This window comes from Fistularia commersonii, chromosome 13 (assembly GCF_037954325.1).
Source record: "Fistularia commersonii isolate RoL2024-O1a breed Wild chromosome 13, RoL_Fcom_v1.0, whole genome shotgun sequence".
NCBI lineage: Eukaryota > Metazoa > Chordata > Actinopteri > Syngnathiformes > Fistulariidae > Fistularia > Fistularia commersonii.
In genome coordinates, this window is record NC_141296.1 from 6,058,413 (window position 1) to 6,078,838 (window position 20,426).

At 39.6% G+C, this 20,426-nt stretch overlaps 1 protein-coding gene across 3 annotated transcripts in view; it reads right to left on the reverse strand.

Moving 5' to 3' along the window:
• Positions 1-362: 362 nt before the first annotated feature.
• Positions 363-20,426, reverse strand: part of macrod1 (mono-ADP ribosylhydrolase 1) — a 131,445-nt gene continuing 111,381 nt past the window's right edge. Inside the window, exons 6-11 of one of the 3 annotated variants that reach the window (XM_086158545.1) lie at positions 14,710-14,831; positions 11,846-11,876; positions 9,756-9,829; positions 6,304-6,385; positions 5,632-5,660; positions 363-3,119 (exon numbers count right to left, since the gene is read on the reverse strand). In XM_086158545.1, coding sequence (XP_086014671.1) covers positions 5,653-5,660; positions 6,304-6,385; positions 9,756-9,829; positions 11,846-11,876; positions 14,710-14,831 — 317 coding nt within the window. In that variant the 3' untranslated portion in view covers positions 363-3,119; positions 5,632-5,652. Of the gene's footprint in view, positions 3,120-5,631; positions 5,665-6,303; positions 6,386-9,755; positions 9,830-11,845; positions 11,877-14,709; positions 14,832-20,426 lie in introns of all 3 variants that reach the window. The other 2 variants (XM_086158544.1, XM_086158543.1) reach the window with 2 other exon arrangements.

Consider the following 20,426-nt stretch of genomic DNA (forward strand, 5'->3'; position numbering starts at 1 on the left):
CTTATCTTATCTTAAAGTTCTTTGTCTTCTGTAATGCAATTACAGAAACAAAAAAGTCATACATTCTGGATTCATTACAAATCAACTGAAACATTGCAAACCATTGTATTATTGTAAAATTGCTGATTATGGCTTACATATTAAGAAAAGTCAAAAATCCTATCTCAAAATATTAGAATATCATTGTATTTTTCATTGCATTACAGAGGAAAAAGAACTTTATCACAATATTCTCTTTTTCTGAGACAGTCCTGTATGTGTGTGTGTGTGTGTGTGTGTGTGTGTGTGTGTGTGTGTGTTTGTGTGTGTGTTAGATGGTTTAATAAACTACAACTACAAGTGAAGTACATCAGGGCAGGGACAGCAGATATAAAAAGAGAAACAAACATATAAAGACGGTGTGTTCACTTAAGGAATGTACAAGAAGTAAACAAAAGTCAAGCAGGTTTCCACAAAAGCATAAATCCGGACAGAGGATGGGGGGAAAAAAACAAAAACTAAGGCTAATGACAAATAAGGAAAATAAATGCAGACTATGACATAGCGAGCGGCCTGCAAAATAAACCAGGAAATGACTATGAAGGAAGGCACGCAATAGAATATGTGATCTATAATGACATCAAAACAATCTTTTATACAAGATATTGAACAGGATCATGACAAATTCCACAGCGGCAGAGGCTCGATGTCTGGATCTGTCAAGAATCTGCAAATTGTTTATTAGAAGTCCGTGTCTCAGGCTGATTTGAAACAACCGCATTTTTTGTCACGTGATTTAAACGCGCGACAGTCGCTTTCTTTTATTTTTAACAGCGAAAAGGCAAATTTGCCTCAAACTTAAGATGACTTCTAATACAAAAATGATTTTTTTATGAAAAAAATAGTGGCTAAAAGTCAAGAGGAACAGAAGAGGGATTCCTTCTAGGTTGAGAAATTGATGTGTAAATTTATTATACGGCTGCTGTCATGTAGCATCACACTCGCTCAGCGAATCTCGCCATACCTTACGCTATGCAATAAATCGTGCGATATATTATTCCACAAATATAGTGCGTAAATAAATTACCTCATCATATTGCAACTGTGCTCCGCCCAAGGCTGCAATAACAACACAATGAAAAACAACACCACATGAGGGGGGGGGGACTTACTGCCCCCCCCAAAAATGTCTTCTTCTGCAAACCAGCATAACCACAAACGGCAGAGCGGCTTCTGAATTGAATAGGATGATGCAAAGACAGTTCAGAAAATGTCAGATTTATGATTTGAAGTTCGTTCTTTGTCTCATTTCGTAATCAGAACACAACATAACCGAATGTTGACAGGAGCCGAACCGGTTAGACCGCAGTCATCCGACCGACATAACACGTCATTGTGTTCGGTGCCATTAGATACACTCAACTGCAAAACACACTCTCCCAATTCTGTCACAGTCTCTGCTCCCGAAGCGCAAAGTACACACACAGGTGTGTTGGCAGGTGACAGGATTATTACTGTATGTTCCGGGATGATGGCGGGGATTCAGTCGTCAAGTTAACAGAACATTTAAGCATAATTGGCCTTCATCTGTCATTTCAAACCGAAAGGAGAAAGTAAGAGTCAGAGAGATTACTGACAGGATGGTGATGAAAAACTGGTCACAAGATAATGAGTCCCGTTGTCTTTTCATCCTCCCATCCCATCTCTATCTCTCATTATTCAGATTGACTGGACAGAGAGAAGCTTCACAGCCTGCTGCTTATTAAAAAACCCAGAGTCACTTTAGATGAGTTCATCAGGCTCTCGATCCCTCTCTTCCCTTCATCTTCCCGACGGCTTTGCATCCTCTCATCTCCACCTTTTTTTTTTTTTTTCCTCCCCTCTCTCTCGGTTTGAACTCCTACATCCTTCCTCTCTCTCTCTCTCTTTATCCCTCCCTCTTCCATCTGTTTATTTTTCTACCATCCCCGTGGTGTAAGACGGGGGGGGAAGAGTGATGATGAAGAGGTCCGGATCGGCGGAAAAAAAAAAATATATCAAAGAGCTCAGGAGAAGAAAAGACAATCCCCTTAGTGACAGATGAAGCCTGAAAAAAAAGAGGTCTTTCACACAATTTCCTGTTAACAGTCTTTGCGGTTTAGCATTTTCCGTGTAACCCTAGTCCCTCCGCCCTCCTTTGCGTACGTCTCAGCCACGATGGCAGACTGTTCGGAATCAATAAAAATGGTCTTTGCCCGATGAAAATTGAGGGGCGCGACGGTAGCGTGCTAAATACTCATTTCGCCTCATACGGGTCACCGCCTGTGCAACATCCTGCAACTCACAATTAAAACCCGTTCGGACGCGCATGAATACAGGTGAAGCAGCCGGCATCGGCGGGATGCGGATCGCAAGGACACAAAAACGGAAGCGAAGGAGAAGCGATGGATGAATGGATGAGGGATGATCGTTTAAAATGAACAGGTGCCGAACGAAAAAAAAAAAAAAAAAAAGGGAGCTCTGAAAAGGAAGAACCGTAAAACCCGCCGACGGATAAACAGTTGCTCCTCGGTCTCCTTCACACGCAAGAAAACAAAGAGGGAAATATTCATGAGCAGTCCTCCCCTGTGATGCTCCAGCTCAGTGACACGTATCGCATACCCAGAAATAATCAATTTATACACACGAGAAGCCTGTGTGATTAGTTTTAATAAGGTTTTGTCATTGCTTCACGTGCACAAAAACACACACACGCATGCTGGAGGCCAAGTTTCAAATACAGTAGCACAGAAACGCATAGTAGTTCGTACGACGCAAAACTGTCACCGCCGATGACAGGCTACAGGGATCAAATTAGAATGCAGCTTAGACGACAGTCCATTTTTCACAAGGAAGGATTATCATTCCGCACCCTTTTCACGGTACCTCTCTTAACCTCAATTACTTGCAAGAAAAGCAGAGAAACTAATCAATATTTGCAGAACATTCAGTGTGCGCTTCAAAAAAAAAAAAAAAAAAAGCAACCACCCACTCAACAGTTATAGCAGAAGGTCTTGATTTGTGTTGACGGAGGAGAAAATCATAGCAGTGTTCATGTAAGACAGCTGCAGCCCAGCGTCCGCTCTCTCAGAGTTGACTCTTCACAGGCATTGAAGTGGGAGCTGGAGAGGAAAGATTTCAACTTGTAAAAACAAAGGATAGGCGTATTCTTTCCCGTTCGTGCATGGCTAATGGTATTCCTGCTTTTGGAGTGTCTGCTCGCTTCAGAAGGATGTGAACCGTTAGTGAGGACGGGTGTCTCTCGGTCCGGCGTGGACGAAGATACACTCAGAACGCACAAACAAACATCAAACGTCAGACAAGCATTGAAGGGAGCGCCAGGTGTTGGAGACACAGAGGTTTATAGAAGCGAGAGTGCCGGAGTCCAGCCTGCAGCAGCTCCATCGTACGACGACGAAGAAATAAACAAGAAACAAAACACACACATGCATGCAGGGGCAAATGCGACCACAAGCACACACATGCATGGTCACGCGCACACACACACACACACACACAGACAGTTCCGGTCCATCTTTCTGCCAAGTGCTACTACTGTGGGCTCACTGCTGTTAGGAAATCTGCCACACATCCATCCATTAGTAGAGGACAATAACAATAAACAGATATTTTAAAAGGAGATACCTGGATGTCTGAAAGATAAAAAAACAAACAAACTGTTGATGCTGTGATTTTAACAATTTTTATGAGGCGTCACAAAAATTTGGGCGTCTTCTTTGAAAAAACATCCCCGTTGTCAAGCAAAGCAACCCTTTTTAAAATCTGCAGAGGATCAGAAATGTTGAGTCCTCGTGTTGTTTGACCCTTCGGCTGTAACGCAGCTGGCATTAGTGTTCTTATAAATGTGCGCTCACTCAGCTGTTGGATAACTCCGCTCTGGCCAACACCTCGCTAAAAATATTGAACCGAATAGATGCTCATGACTGATCAAGTGTCTCATCTCTGCAGAATCAAACTGAAAAAGTGAAATCTGCTGTTCTGCGGCTTGTTTGCGCTGGGGGCCAGTGGCAGTGACTTCAAGATGTCTCCACTTGTTGCCTGGCAACTACTTGGTGAAACATTAAATGAGGGAGAAGTACTACCTGGTCTCAGCACTGCGGTTCTATCTGTCTAAACGGATAAGAATAAGATTAAGACTCTTAAAAACGTAATCTCAATCTGCTGTGAAAGATGCAGGGCTGATAGCATTCTCCTATCTTTTACAACAGGCAGCACTTCTGGTGCTTCTTTTTGTCACTTGTGTGAGTCCCTGTCTGTGTGTGTATATGTGAAGTTGTGTGTGTATTTTTTTTTTTTTTACCGCTTAGAAATGCTGTTCAATTAAAAACGCCAAGCTCCTGTTTTGGCCAAAAGGGTTTAAAACATACTTGGAATAATTAATGGAGGAAAATCTTCTTTTATATCATGCTTTAAAACTTATGCACATATATACACAATGTATACATGAAGTATCTAACACACCACATACGGTACATGTAAATGATGCACGGAGCGTTAAATGCAAACCCCGGGGTGTCCCTCTGCTGACTTCACTGCCACGGAGGAGTTTGTCTTTTCATGTAAAATTAAAGGGCCTGCTTATATTTCACAGCCACCCCTGATGCACTGGAATCTATTTTCACTCAACTGGCTCCAACTATTTGGCTTTTTCCTTTTAACTAAACACATTTTAAACTCAATGGAATATTCTGGTCAATGTGTAAGTATTGATAGAAAAACTAAGAAAGTAACAGACCGAGGCAACAGTTTTGCCTACAGTATTTTTTTTGAGTAAAATCTCCCTAATGATCAAAGTTGTTCATGCAGTATGAATGAGTAACCTTGCGTCCTCTGAATAAACCAAGTTCAAGTACAAATTTAAGCAAAAACTACCCGCTGCGTGACAAGGAAAATGAACAGAAAAATAAAAAGTATTTTATTCATGTGTGAGGATGTTTAGGAGGAAAATGTGGATTTGATTGCTAGGAGGTTTGTAGCAACACCTAAGAGGTTAAGGCTGCAGATGTAGTACCAATCCTTCATTTCCATAATCAAATGAATAACTGATCATGTTTTGGATCCCAGGCTGCATGGCATTATATGAGTATCAATCACTTCTAAAAATCAACAAAAAATTGACTAAACTTTACTTGACCCGATGGCTCTATCTCTGAAGAATCCATGCTTTCCTTTCAGTCTAATTTGAAATTGGTAGCTGGGAGAAACTCACTGATTCAATAAGGAGCCTTGGACATTCAAATCAGTTTTTTTTTCCCCTACTAAATTGAACCACAATGTTTAACTTTGAGAGCTAAAAACTCTTTCTCAGAAACAAATTTTACAAAACAACTTAGCTTAAGGTCAGACTACTCATTGCTCGGTATCCCCTACACATATCAACTGCCTGGTGTGTCGAAGTGATGACGAGCAAGACATTGAACCACTAACTGTTCCCGAGCTGATAGACTCATGGTTCATCCGTGACGGGTTAAATGCAGACAAGTAATTTCCCCGCAAGGGATTAATAAATTATCATTATTAATGATAAATCATTCGGCCTTAGCAAGAGGGTTAGGACAATTACATTTTCAAATGGTCTTCGCCACACAATATGACACACGATATGCTCTTTACCTGAATAGTAATCTGCTTTTATTAGTCATCTGGCTAGACAGGTGGGCAGAGAATTGAAAGGAAACACAGAAAATTGGCTAAATAAACACTGAAATGAAACACTGGAAGTTAAATGGTTAACAGCAATATGCTGTGTCTATGTTAGGAAAAATGAAACTTAACACTTTATTTTTTGTGTGGATCTACTTGATTAAAAGAACAGGGAAGATGTTTAGTCTTCAAATTATAGCATGAAATGTCAATGACGGCTCTGAGAACTTAGTAATGTGGAGATTATATAACGAGCCTCGTGTGTGTGTGTTCACTTTAAAAAAGAAAAATATCCAAGATAAAGTACACATATGGTTCTGGCTGCTGTGAATCACTGTGTTCAATTGTGTGTTAAATGTAAGAGTGTGGAACAAATTGTACATTTATTTTAATTATGCAATACAGCAGCAGTTGAATTTGCTAAGAGGGGGATTGCATTTCATGCGTGCATCTGTGTTTGTGTGTGCTTGCAGTGGACATTGCAAATAAATACTTTGTCCTTTTTGTGTCAAAACTTGTGAATGCACCTAAACTGAATTATTATCAGCCCGGTTGATGTGTTTCACTTATGTGTTTGTGTCTATATTTGTGTGTGTGAGGAAGAGCGATAGAGATGTAGAGACAGGATGTGCAACAACTCACCAGCAGGAAAGTAGAGCGGTAGGTTCTGCAGATACAGCTCCTTGTCCGTCGGCAAGAACACACAGAAGATGACTCTGTCCAGCTGATGTGGTCACACACACGCAGGCACACACACACAGACACGCACACAAATGCACAGACAGAGAAGACCTTCATTATTTGCAATAGGCATGAACTCATCAACGGCAGAGTGGAACAATATAACAGTTAGTGACATTGTGCTGCGGAGATATCAGGAGTGTGCAGCTAATGCATCACTCCATTTGTCCCTTATTAACTCCCCATTATAGTTGTGCTAACACAAAGCCTATTACACTGTGTGGGGGAAATGTATAGAGTGTGACTACTAAAGTGAAAAATCTGGAAATGCATATGTGTGTGTGTGTGTGTAGTTAGCACAATGGTGGTCACTGTATACAACTGAAACAAAAGGGATGTTGTCAAGGCTTGATGTTTTACAGCCGCCGTCTCCAAGTACATCGACAAAGTCACAGTGTATTACAAAAGCCAACATAAATGCATATAATTCTGCGTGACAGTCCCACAGGTTTACCCCCAACATAGGCTCACACGCACAAATTCAGGTTCATTGTTGAGGGAGTTTTTAAAACGGATCTAGACATTTAGCTGTCAAGAGGAACCGTCATTCTATGCCTGTGAAAAAGTCACATACGGACGTCAGGTCTGGCGGGACATAAAGTCTGATGAACCCTGCATTGGGGTTTTAACACTGACGGCTTCTGCATGTGCCCCTTCCATGTGTGTGTCCTCCTTATATTTGTAATCTTTTTGCGATAAACATTAGCGCGGCTTAACTGAGCTCATTGTGCACATGCTCGTACGTCTCGCTAACCCGCTCTAAGAGGATGCCTTCCTGGCATTCAATCTTTTATATGCAAACACTTGGACCTTATTTTGACCGTTACATATCTGACATCAACTTGATTCTAAATCGTAAACTGAAAGCATTAACCCGACAATCATTTACACTTGCGAGTCCATTATCGCGGCCTCGCGGAGCATGTTGAATCCCACAAGTATCGTTGGCTCCTGGTTTTGTGAGGCCGTACAAACATAGTTTCAGCAAACACTGTTCTCAAGATCATAAACATAATAGCTTTCAAATAATAATAAGATGTTGGTCGAATGAGTGCAGCAGTTTTACAACAATAAAAAATCTTTATGATCTGCTCTTCTGCAGTTTTTAGACTGGCTCTGGAGCCTGCAACAGCTACATTATGTTCTGTTCATATGGATGTTCTGTACATGAGGGTGCGTCATAATAAAATGTAAAATAGCAACAGTAGAAAGATGCTTCTAGAAATAATCTACTCTATGCCCCCTCACTTCTCAGACTCACATTATTACCAGCAATGGCTTTACTCAGGGCTTTGCTCAGGCTGTGCAATTTATAGCCATGCAGGTTCGACTGGGTTCTGCCGGGCGCGGGAGTTCAAGTCTCATTGCCTTCAAAGAAAGTCAGTTCAGCAACCTGCTGGTCTCCGGCTCAGACTCTACCGTCACAGTTTTTTACACGATGACCATCATGTGCCAGAATTTGAATGGAAGCTAAAAGGGAAAGTATGGAAATGTGTGGTGAGTAACTGCTTCCCTTGGGCTGGGGTTGAAATCTCTAACCTCCAAAGTAAGTTACTTCATCTTGCATCATTTTTCAGGACGCCTCATTCAAATCAAGTCAAATGCTGGGAAGGAGGGATACAAAGAGGCCTCCCTTGAAACGGGGGTAGCTGGGTGCTCTCTTTTTTTATATGATTGCAACAGAGACCCCTTGAGATGCTACTGCTAAAGATAGCATCAAGTCAGTGTAATGGGTTCTCCAAACTGCCTGGAAAAATGGAGAAAAATGGAGCCTGTAAATACTTCCTTGAAGAATGGAAACGAAAACAGCCCCGGTAACGTTTATCTATCACACTTTGAACAATTCAATGTATTCAATGGAGTCTGAGTAGACCGCATAAACAGAAATCTTTCCCCAAAGTCAAATTGAAATTCTGATTCTCTCCCAAATATTTCTAATGCATTCATAATTGAACTTTTGACAATGTTTTCTTTATCATCACCATTCTCATAACTTTAAAAAATGTAGCCCTCAACAAAACCAAATAAAAAGCTGCAACCACAATGTTCGATGTGCGACAGAAACAATACAACCGCTCAATAATGTCTGAGCATTCAAAAAGAAGCTCGGGCTATAAAAATGATAAAAGCATAAGAGCTAAAATCTCTTCATACAAGGTTTATTTTGAGGAGTAACTTGCACTGGCTAACCTGATCTCCTCCGCAGGGGGGCTTTGGAGAGATCCAGCTCGGAGCCATAAAAGTGATTAAAAATCTTTGAAAAACGGTCGGAGAGGAAGAAAATATACATGGCTGATCTAACAATGAAATATAAACACAAGGGATTCACAGGTGAAGGCTTAAAATTATTTACTTTTTTTTTTCTTTTTTTTTTTTTTTTCAAACTGAATACCGTCCAGTTACCGGAGACTCTGATTTGTGAAACTTTAAACATCTGAGATGCTTTTGAGCTTTGCAGAGGCGCTGCCCGCGTTTACCTTGAAATGTTTTAATCGGTGCCGTGACACAGAATGTCAACCTCCAACTCGGTTTGCGGTGAGCGGTAAGCGAACCGGACCGTTTCATTAACAATCAGACTTTGTATGTTTCTGTATAAACTCTCAAGCATCTGCACATTTGTTAATATGAAGTATTTTCTGCGAATTGACAAATATGATACTTCTGGGCAGTACAGCAGCCAGAGTCGCTCAGACAGGCTTTTTTTCGGTCCGATCACTTGTTGACTGTTGTTCTGTGCTGTAAATCATGTTCAGCTTCAATGTCTGTTTGTTTGTTGGGCTCGGTGCAGCTGATGCATCAGTTAAGCAATATTACTGCAGAGGCTCAGGAGACGGCGCTGCTAACAATAACCTTCTCTCAGAGGTGATTCAAGACGGTTGCATACGGAGGGAGAAACACTGAAAAGAGGAGTGGGAGGAGGAGATCTAAGAAGTAAAGGAAGTAGAGGAGGAGAGCTTAGAGCATGTAAACGGGTGAGTGGAAAGTTTCCTCTTTGTTCCAATCTCCCTTCAACCTCATTTCCCCCCCTGCTTCCCTCCCATCCAGTCATCTATTCCATCATTTTGTCTTTTTCTCTGCTTGGTGTTCCTCCGGAGAGAAAGAGCACTCGCAAATGTGTGCGTGTTTACATTTGAGAAGTTTAGTCCCGCAAGGAGCCAATTAAAACCCTGACTTGGCCATGAGCGCGAGAGCCTAGATGTGTTGCTGCATGTGCACGTAAGTGTTTTATCAATTCGCTCCTTTCCTGGCTCGCGCTAGAAAACAAAAACAACAGCTGTGAGAGAAATAATACCTGGAGGAAATAGTGGGGAAAATTGCCAATCATGCATACACATTCACACTTGCACACGTACCTTGTCATGATTGTTGTCCAGATATTCCCTCACAGTTGCTAATGCCTCGTGCACGGCTTGCTCAGGGGGGTATCCTACAAAAGCACACCAAAAAATGTTGGGAGACACACACATTGAGTGATTGGACCAGGCAGTCATCTGCAGTTTTCTCTCTTATCTACTCCTTCTCTTGGTATTATATCACCTTGTTGTGAGTTTTCTTGCCTATTCTGGTGAGATACAGAACCCCAACTCTTGTTTTCGGAAGGAAGACGGATGGAGAAATACAACGGTGGTTCTTCTATATTCATTGAACGGCTGAGACCTTTCGCTGCTGGAAACTAATCCCACTGCTGGAAGTGTAACAGCGTGGCAGTGCAAATGTATCATCTGGCCAAACTGTACAGGCCAAACAAAAATACACTGTAGGGTTTGAAATTAATCTAAAAGATGGATGAAAATTTAAGCTTAAGCATGCATGTGTGGAAAAATGACATGACATGTATGTACTACTTAAACATGTATTATTCTGACCTTAAGGGATAAAATGTAATAGGTTGAATAATATCCTTCCACCTTATCATTCATTGAACATTTTAATGACATCACGGGTTCTGTGGAAAACTGATTTATGCTTTTTATCAGCTATAATCACATAGTAAGACTACATACTAATACTAAGACTATTATTGGAACCTTTTGAAACATATCTACTTCATTTCAATGCAAAAAGATGTCTTTGATTTTGTTTTACTAGACAAATATAAATCTTCCAAGGTAGTTTAATATCAATGAGTAAAAAGCAAGTATTTCATATTATGTGATCAATGGGATGACGGGCTGAAAGATGGCGCCCTGCAGAATATTCACACAGCTCCCTGCATCCTAAAATGTAAGAATAAAAATAGCGGAGGATGCAGATAGGGTTAAAACGGGATTGAAAACGTGCACGAAACGTGCCCTCATATTCCTAGTTTTGATCCGATTAATTGTTCGACCTCCAGGTTGAAGCGCACATCATTTTCTCCCCAATATCTGCTAGCGGGCACTTGATAGGAAACGCTGGAGGAATTGGAGACACTTAAGCATGAGAGAGGGAGAAGATGACAACACAATGAGTTATTTGTCGAAGGGGGAGGTCGTACTTCGACAACAAAAAAAATGCTCTGCACAAGTGCTTCAACCAGAACCGAGGATGTCCTGCTGAATGCAAAAAGATAATATATAACAGATCAAGCATTTTCCAACACCACGTCCTCAGGCTCTCTGAAAAAGGAATTTTGACACGTTTGGTCTTCACATGCCAGTGAAATGGAGCTGAATGCCTTCATGTGCATTTAATTGATTAAGAAAATATTTAAGAAGTTCAAGCAAGAAAGAGAGATGGAGTGAGATCTTAAATGATAATTTCCGTAATTTTCAGCTAGTGTTTTGCTTTGAAATATGTAATCTCATGCTGCTTTTTCGTGCTATATATTAACACAAAAGGGCTCATTGTCCTATCTGTTGTGCTCATCATCACCCAGCCCTCACAGCTCTTCTCAGCTTGTTGTATTCTAGCCTTTGTGACTGTTTTTACCTTGTTGAGATGAGCCTTCTTTTTCGATTTAGAAAATACTCAGTCGATCAGAAATATGTAACTTTTCCTCTTTCTAGGAAACAGATAACGTAGACCTCTGGTCTTCACACCCCTGGGAGTGTTTAAGCACTTCTTAACTCTCTCCTGAAAGTGTGATGGAGCATTAGAGTCAATCTGACACAATCTCTGGCCTAATCTATCTAAATCTGCCACTCTTAATCCAAGACCTCAATCTGAGAAAACACCCCTGGGCTGGAGCAGATAATGTGACAAGTAGCAATGAGCTGCTCAGCGCCCTGGTTAAACAGAAAGACTGGTGCTCGATGGGAAGGAAATAAAAAGAAAAAAAAAAACAGCCAATACTCTGGGCAGGAGATGTTTCTGTTGATATTTGTTGGAAACAGATTCTTTTTCTTTTCAATAGTAGTTCAACAACAAATTCTTGGGGAAAAAAAAATGAAATGATCATGACACACATAACCAGTTGAGAATGAGGATGGCGTGTTATGTTAGAAGAAACACAGAGACTGACCGTAGATTCCAGTGGAGATGCAAGGGAAAGCCTGCAGTGAAGAGGACAAAGTGGTTACAGTCTGTAGCTGATCACTTTGGAGCCTGCTTTTATCCCCCCCTCTTTCTCTCTCTCCCTCTCTCTATCTCTCTCTTACACACACACACACACACACACACACACACACACACACACACACACACACACACACACACACACACACACACACACACACACTAAATTGCTGGAACCCAATAATGTTTTTCTGCTGTGTCTTCTTTACTCTCCCAAACTTTTCACAACAAAAGTAACTCCAAAGGAAAAACCCCTACTAACTTATTGAAGTGACATTAAAAGCACATCTCTATAATAATAAATAACATGCTAGATTACTGTTTATTAGTTTGTATAGACAAGTTGATTGGAATTTATCTTGTCAGTGACCAACTGCCAACTGAAGGTCTTATAGCGGGAAAAAACTTGTGTTTAACAAGTAAGACAGTGTGTGGGTTGTTGTTTGCATCTTCAATGCCTTTTTTTTCATCACACAATATTATGAATTAAATATGACAGAGGTAAACATAAAGTATATTACTTGAATGAAATTATAAGGGAAATGTTCTCAGTATATTATATGTGTCAGGTGTAGCACTCTGTCATGTTTCTGATGTTTAACTACATTACTGAACATATACTGTGACTTTATTTACAATTTATTTACAATGTTTTACAATCAGCAACATTCTCTGTTTTCGAGGTGCCAGCTAGGAAGTGGATCAGCCTCTAGATTTCAAGCTCTTCTCTAACCTAATATATTTGACATCTACTATATTTTATGCACTATTTGCAAGATTCCACTAAAAATGATGGGCACCTAAGTCACGTAAATACAAAATGATTAACACTGCAACAGACATAGTGTGGAGATATTCTAGCGTTTTGAGCGTTTCTTAAGTCTCAAGTTTGCAGTATGTATTTTGTTTATGGGCAAAATGACCAAGTGATCTCATTTTGACTATTATATAATAAACCTCAAAGTTCTCTCTTGCTTTCTTATGCTAGTAATCCTGTCAATATACAAAAGTCATACGCTAAATAAAGTGATCTACTTTTCTTTGTACCAAAGACTTTATATCTAACATTTCGTGGGCACTTTGAAACAATATCCTCCCGGTAAAAAAAGTAGATGGAGCAGTCGCAGTTTGAAGTGCTTTTTTGCAAAAGCAGTAGCAAAACACTGCCTCTACACCGCTGCGGGAGAGAGATTACTGAATACGTTGGCTTTTTTCAATTAGCGAAATTTACTGGCAGTTACGTTTAAATAAATGCATGCATTCTATCGGGTAAATCCCTTGTGTGAATATGGGCCATTTAAATCCTGCAAAGTAAAGATTGAGCTTTGAAAAAAAAAAAAAAAACCCATATAAACACCAAGAGGTGCAATCACTGAATGTTAACACATGAAGTGAGGACAGTTGAGTTTGATATGGAGAATAGCTGCTGGATAAATATAGCAAACACACAAAAGTATACATAAAAAGAAAACGTTACTGTCCCCTCAACAGACAAAGGTGCTCCGTTTCAACACGACAGGCCCAGCGGAAAAAAATACCCTTGGCCCTTTTTAGGAGTGCACGTGGAAATCAAAGTTCTATGCAGATACATCTGGGTGGTATCCAAGTGAAGGACAGCATTTTTCAGAAATGCAGATTACATCGTCTCTCAGTGCGAAAGGCCTGCAAATATCATTTAGTTTATTAGTGGTCAAATCAGTAAAAATAATATGCGATCCACTATTTTTACCTCTTTGCCTTTCAAAATCAATGCGAGTGGAAGAAGATCCACAACTGGAACGGTTTTTATTAATATAGAATACGGCATTAGTCTCTGTAGTTCAAATGGTTGCAATTACTTAGATGCCACTCTGCTTTTCTATTCTAGTTAAACTTAAGCATTTCAACTCTCACAGCTCCCCAAGGTGCTGTCTTTCTGTTGTCTTTTTTACACTGACACCTCCCTGTGCTCAAGAGCCCCCCTGCCTGATGTGTTTCATGAAACCTTCTTACAAGCCAACCCTACTTCCAAATCAATCTCTCAGCTTGAATGCTGTTTCATTTTTTTTTGCCCCATAAATCTCACCCTTTCTTTCTTTCTTACACTTCATCTTCTTCAATGGTTCTTTAAGCTTTCATGTTTGTGATATATTTAATTCATTCAATACGGGTGTTAAAACTATGTAGATCTATTTTTTTTTTGGCCTTTTGCTGCCATTGTCAGGTTTCTTACAGTGTCTTTATTATGTATCTACAGCAGTGGTATATATGTTTTATTTTAAAGTTATTCTGTTCTTTTGCAAAGCTTCCGTCTCTTCTATGTCACAAACAGCTTGTTACACTATCTGGCACTCACTGTGGGACAGCACAGTAAGAATTTCATCACTAAGGGAAACATGTTTGTGTGCATATAACGATAAACATTTTCAATTCTTGAATCCTACATGGTTGACTTCTTACCTTTTGTTTTTGCACGAGTAACATTATTTTTAATAACTTTTTTTTTTTTTTCAATACCGATAGTTAAGCTTGCACACTGGTACTCTATTGCAAGTTCGTTATTCTTATTTTTCTTTTTGGAGGCATGCTATGAGGACAAATTCTTTTATTCATTTACTTGTTGTTAACCACTTCAAACCATCTACCAAGTCTGATGAAGTGTATTATCTTATTGTACTTCCTTTTGTTTACCGTTGTGTGTTTTCTACGGCAGTATTTCACTGAATAAAGTTCATCGTATTCTGCCATTTGGCTCCAGAGCCAATCTTTACAAATGTTACATTGTTTTCTGTCTGGTTTCCATCCTCTTTTCATCCCAACCCAGATTCTCACCACTGTGCGTGCAGCATTTTCAGTCGCTTTTTGCAGGCTGTTCCTGTAGCATGACCTCAGAGCTTTTTTCTCCTCCTCTCCGACCCCTCCTTGAGCTATTGGCCCGACTGTGTGGATCACATCTGCCGAGAGAGGAAGATGACAATTCATTGCACTTTTATTTCAAAATGGGAGTTAAAAAAAAAAAAAAAAAAAAATGAACATTTTCAGCTCAAATTGCAATGTTTCTGTGAAAATCAGCTGTACTGCAAGTTCCTGTGATTTTTGCTGGACTATGTCCTTTAAAAGTATTCAGCCAAGGTAAGTGGAAGCCACCTTTTAATCTGAATTCTCAACAACCTTGCAATCTCCCCCGTCATGAAAACAACCTTTTCTTGCTGTGGCACATTAGGTAAAAGAAACTAGTCCATTTAAATGTCATAAAATAACAGTTTTGGATTCAACTTGAAGACACAGATGTGCAAAATGAGGTAAATTACATTCCTGTTCCGTGAAAACCCATTTAGCTGCTTTGCTTACAAGGTCCTTGTATCATGCAATTATTGTTGAGGTTCCCGTGCACGGCGATTGACAAATATGCTATTTTCTTACTTCTATGAGAAAAGGGAAAAAAGGAAAGGGCCTTCTTTTTACAACGTCCTTGCCGGTGTTTCAGGCTCTGCAGACACAACTAATACATGTCATAACTGAGCTTTGTATGACGTTGGCGCAGTGGTGGACAATAACTGAGGAGACTCACTAAGGTAATATTTGTTAAACCACTTATTTACTTGAGTATCTCAATCTTATGTTACTTTCTACTCCACTATATATGTCCAAAGCTTTTGATAACAATTATTTCATCTGGCTCTTCCTGTCTGGTGAACTCAAGCATCTCCTAGTTTGGATTTCACATTTTTTGATTAAATGATTCTCTTGAATGGAGAAATCAAAGGACATCTTAATACTGATTTATGGATTTTAAAACTTTGGCTGCAAAGTTCACAATCATGGGAGTTAAATATGATTACTTTTTCTACATCCCACCAAAACTTGATTCTTAAGAGTCTGTTGTTTATTACAGGACTAAAAGTACAGAAACAGTTTGTGATTATCTTTCAAAAATGAAACTACTCTGAAAAGAAGCCCACAGCAGTGAAATGTAACATAAGCCAGCACATAAAAATAAGAATGACATTTATTAAAAAAAAAATCTTCTTGGGTCAGGTTTTGATAACTGGACCGAATATGTCATTCCTGTGCGTGTTTTTTTTTTTTTTTTTTTTAGAATTTTTCCCTCAGTAACACCAAAACACATTTCCAATTCAGTTTCCACTATCGGGATGTCAAAAATTGAATCACTTGAATGTGGCAGTGACTAAGTTACTCCGCTATTGGTTCTATCCACCCTACATAGGTAGGTTGTGGGTCTTTAAAAACAAGAAGCTGCTATAAAGATGGACACGTCACTGGTTTGGAAGGACACTTTTCTAATATGCAACATCCTGGCAAGAAACCCCTGGATGGACATTGTGGTTGTTTTCATATGAACTCAGCAGTCTGACAAGGTTAATTTGTATCCCAACTGAGAAATCAGCGGGTGTGCTTGGGTTATCTAGACAATTAGCCTGCAAGCTACCTCAACAAACCAGATTAGCAGTTCCGAGCCTCCGTTGCCAAGAGCTGATGACCTCCAATATGGCTGCCAGAGGATGCATCATGTCAGCAATGATGTGTCAGCTACAAGTTCAAGCAAGTTGAATTTAAACAACTTATCTAGTAATTTTCTGTCATAATATCAACGGTGGTGAAACTCAGAAGAATGCAATTAGAGATTGAATATATCTTTATCGTCTCAAGGCCGCTGGATGTTTTTTGACACAATGAGGAACATTTTTTTTCTTTGTCAAAGTAATGACTAATTCATCTCTGGACAAAACAATACTGTCAATCGGACAAAGTGGTTAAATGAAACACAATCGAGTTGCAGTATATTGAATTGAGGATAGAGGGGAAGGAAACAGAGAACCTCGCAAACAATTAGGAAACATAGAAAGCCTCCACATAAAGACGCTGACACACATTCTGATGTGACTCAGTGTGCGGCCCTCAGAATGAATGGGAACGCAGTGATAAGACCTAGATGGACCTCCGCATCAGAAAACACACACGCATAACTGCGGGCACACACACACACACACGCTACAAAACTTCAAGATGAGTTTCCAGCGTATTTTAATTTCAATTTTTTTCGACAACAGAATCATTGGATTCTTAAATGAAACACATGCGGAAAATAAAATTCACTCAAGCAAGTAGTTGAGAGAAAACCTTATCAGACTCAATCTTACATAAAATGCAATTCCAAGCTTTACCTACAATGCATTGCTAAGGATAAAATTAGTGGTCCCTAATCGTATTTACTGCTGGCAACCAGGGGCAGATTTTTACACATCTCTTAGACAGAGGCAATTACCTGGGACACCCGACAAAAAGTGAAATCTGAACAGCTAAAAAAATTACGAGGATTAGAGTCAGTGACATCAAACATTAAAAGATTTTATAACTGCAAATATATTTCTTGTTTCGATTCCCGTCTCCTCCTACTTTGTTGAAGTGTTGTTGAGCAGTTGGGAGAAAAAGTAGCCATAAATCAGTAACTATGGTCAACCGTCCTTAAAAACAGAAGGTGTGGGAAAAGAGGTGATGAAACACGCACAGGCATGTTGGAACTGATGGAGAAAGGTGTCAGGTATGATATGTGATAAAAGAAAAGGAAAAGTTTAAATGACAGACTAGCCTGGTTGTCTGGTTTAGAGACAGAGGCATTAAGGAGAGCAGAGTTAGATGTTGCAGAGATGAAGATACTGAGGTTCTCTTTGGGAGTGATGAGGAAAGAGTCCATCAGAGGGACTGGACATGTTAGATGTTTCGGAGAGAAACTCAAGACAGGCCAGACTAAGATAATATGGACATTTACAGAGAAGGCATGGTGAAGGATACTGAGGTTTGAACTGCCAGCCAGGAGGTCCGGAGGAGATTTATGGATGAAGTGAGAGAGGTAGTTGTTAGTCGAAGCTGGTCAGTGCGAGAGAAGAGGATGCAGATGAGATGGAGGCAGATGACTCACTGTGGTGAATCTCCCTGAAGAGAACATCCAAGGTGGACAAGACAATACATGAATTACAAACGATCTCGGTGATGATTTCATCTGGTTGCAGTTTGCAGGCCATGTAAAGGCAATGTAACATAATCAGATAAAAAAAAAAAAATCAAGATACATCTGGGATTCTGATGAGGTCAACTGCAGAATACTAAATGATGCAACAGAAAGTCACTGCTCACAGCCTTGGACTGTCCTGCAGAGCACCTCTGCCAGGACCAATGGCGTGGGATTTCTCCGAGGACCAAGATTGCATCACCCAGTAATGGGTCTCAGGCTGTAATTCTGAACCAATTGGACAGATGGGAGTTTCAGACAAAGTCAGTATTCAAAAGAGTCTGGATTATAGGAATGACAAAACCTTTTTTCTGCATTAATCATGCTGAAGACGGCGGAGCTGTGCTGACCCGTTCACGGCGAGATTTTCTGGTGACTTTTGTCTGTATTGCTTTTAAATTTTATTTGAAGCATGAAAACCTTTTATTTTTGGCACCAGGCTGCAGATCTAATCTGCCATGAACAGCAAACAATGAAGTCAAAGTGACATTCACATATTAACAACCTGCAATCAGCTATTTATTCCCTATGCGATTAATCTGAGATACAATGTTTCACTTGAAACTCAAAACAGCAGTGACATGGAAATAGTTTGACAACCAATAGTACCCAGGGTATGTGTGCAAAGCTGATTTGTATGTGTTTTTCAACCACAGTGCATACTGTAGCTGAGTGAAGGCAACTTTTTTTTCCCAAAAGATACAATACAAAGCTTGGCAAAAGGTCTAATGAGAACTACTTTAAACAACATGTATTTACAGCTCGCAATCAAGATTTACTTCTTTAATGACTTACATCTGCACAACTTCAGCGGAAACCAATAACCAGACCTGATCTGAAGACGTCTGCCTTCAGATCCCTGGGTAAGTAAACCTTGGAGTGCCAGCGGAGTAGACATACGGCCTCTGAGCCTGAGCTTAGGACATAAGAAACCATTAGTACACAACACGTGACAAGTATTTGCAGATTTGCCTCCAACAAAATGTGATGAAATCCTGTGTAGACAGACACCCGACTCTGCTCAAAGCGATGACTTCAATCTTTTACAAATTTGGATAGACGTTTAAAGCATCAATGTACGTGCAAAGCAGAATTTTAGTTCTGCAATTTTTTTTTTTCCCCAACACAGTCAGTACGTAAGTACGGGTAATACATCCGCATTGATTCACAAATATACCGGTGATATTTTTGGATTACTTTACAAAATAACAAATGTGATTAAACACAGATAACTATAAAATGCCACCTGAAAATCATGTAGTCACAGACCTGAACAACAGTTTTTTGAAATGAAAATGAATTCTAAAAAAGATAGTAAAAAAAACGAAAAATCACGAGCCTCGCCGCAATTACAATAAATTTAGAGATAATTGCAATGATAATTGATCAGCCATGGAGAGACCTAATGAGGAGACAGAAACACTCCTGAAATTAATGAATCAAATATATTTCCAAACTGAGATTAAAAGAACTTTTCCAAAACAGCACTTGCACAGAGACAGTAAGACACGGGGTTAACTAGGAACACTCTCTGCTGCACCAGACAAGCCCAACAAGCACTTGAGTTAAAAACTTTACATGGTGTTTGGGACTTCGGGGAAAAACGATCTGCTGCGCATGCCGTAAGAAACTGTAAGAAACACTGCTCTTGGTTTCAATAGCACAAAATGAAAAATAAAGCGCTACGGCTGGATATGGAGTCATCTCTCCATATCCACTTCATCACAGTCCGAATCTCAGGACTTGATTTGTTAAATCACTTGAGGATGAGTATCGAGGCAAACCTTTTGACAGAGTTTTGTACAACTGGAATGCTAAATAAAACAGGAAATGGATGCTGTGATCTGAAAGTAAGACACCAGGGCACATTTGCTAAAAGTTCAATTTTTTTTTTTAAGGAAAACAACCGAAGCACCGCCAGTTTCATGTGTGACATCAAACTGCTGAATGTTTTTATTTTCATAACAACTGTAATCAGTTTTAAAACAAATTTTAAAACAATTTTTCTGGTATTTTTCAGCCAAAACGACAGAATGCAGAGGAATATATATATACATATAACACCACAGTGCTTGTTGATCCCCATAGTCACAGAGAGCCTTTTGAGAAAACGCCCAATTTGCTTTGTGATTTCTAACGGTCAACAAAAACAGTGTGAAAGAACCCATTGATGGAAAATATTACTTGACAAAATATCATGCAAATTTGTTTATGTTCGTAACAATTATACATAATGTACAATTTAATTTCACTACAGCGTTACAATTAATGATTTCAATCTGACTGTGCAAATAAGAATTTGTGAGTGACGGTAAAGCTATTTTGCCGGTTTGTAACGGTTAAAAGTAATGCAGAAGTGATCTTCTGGCACTTTAATTGTCTGTCCAGAATGACAACTGACAATATTCACACGATTGGGAAACATTTCCTGCCTTTCCAAGGAAGTCTATACTTATATAGAAGTTTATATACAAAACTATATAAAGAAGTTTATAAACAAAACGATGAACGATGTACA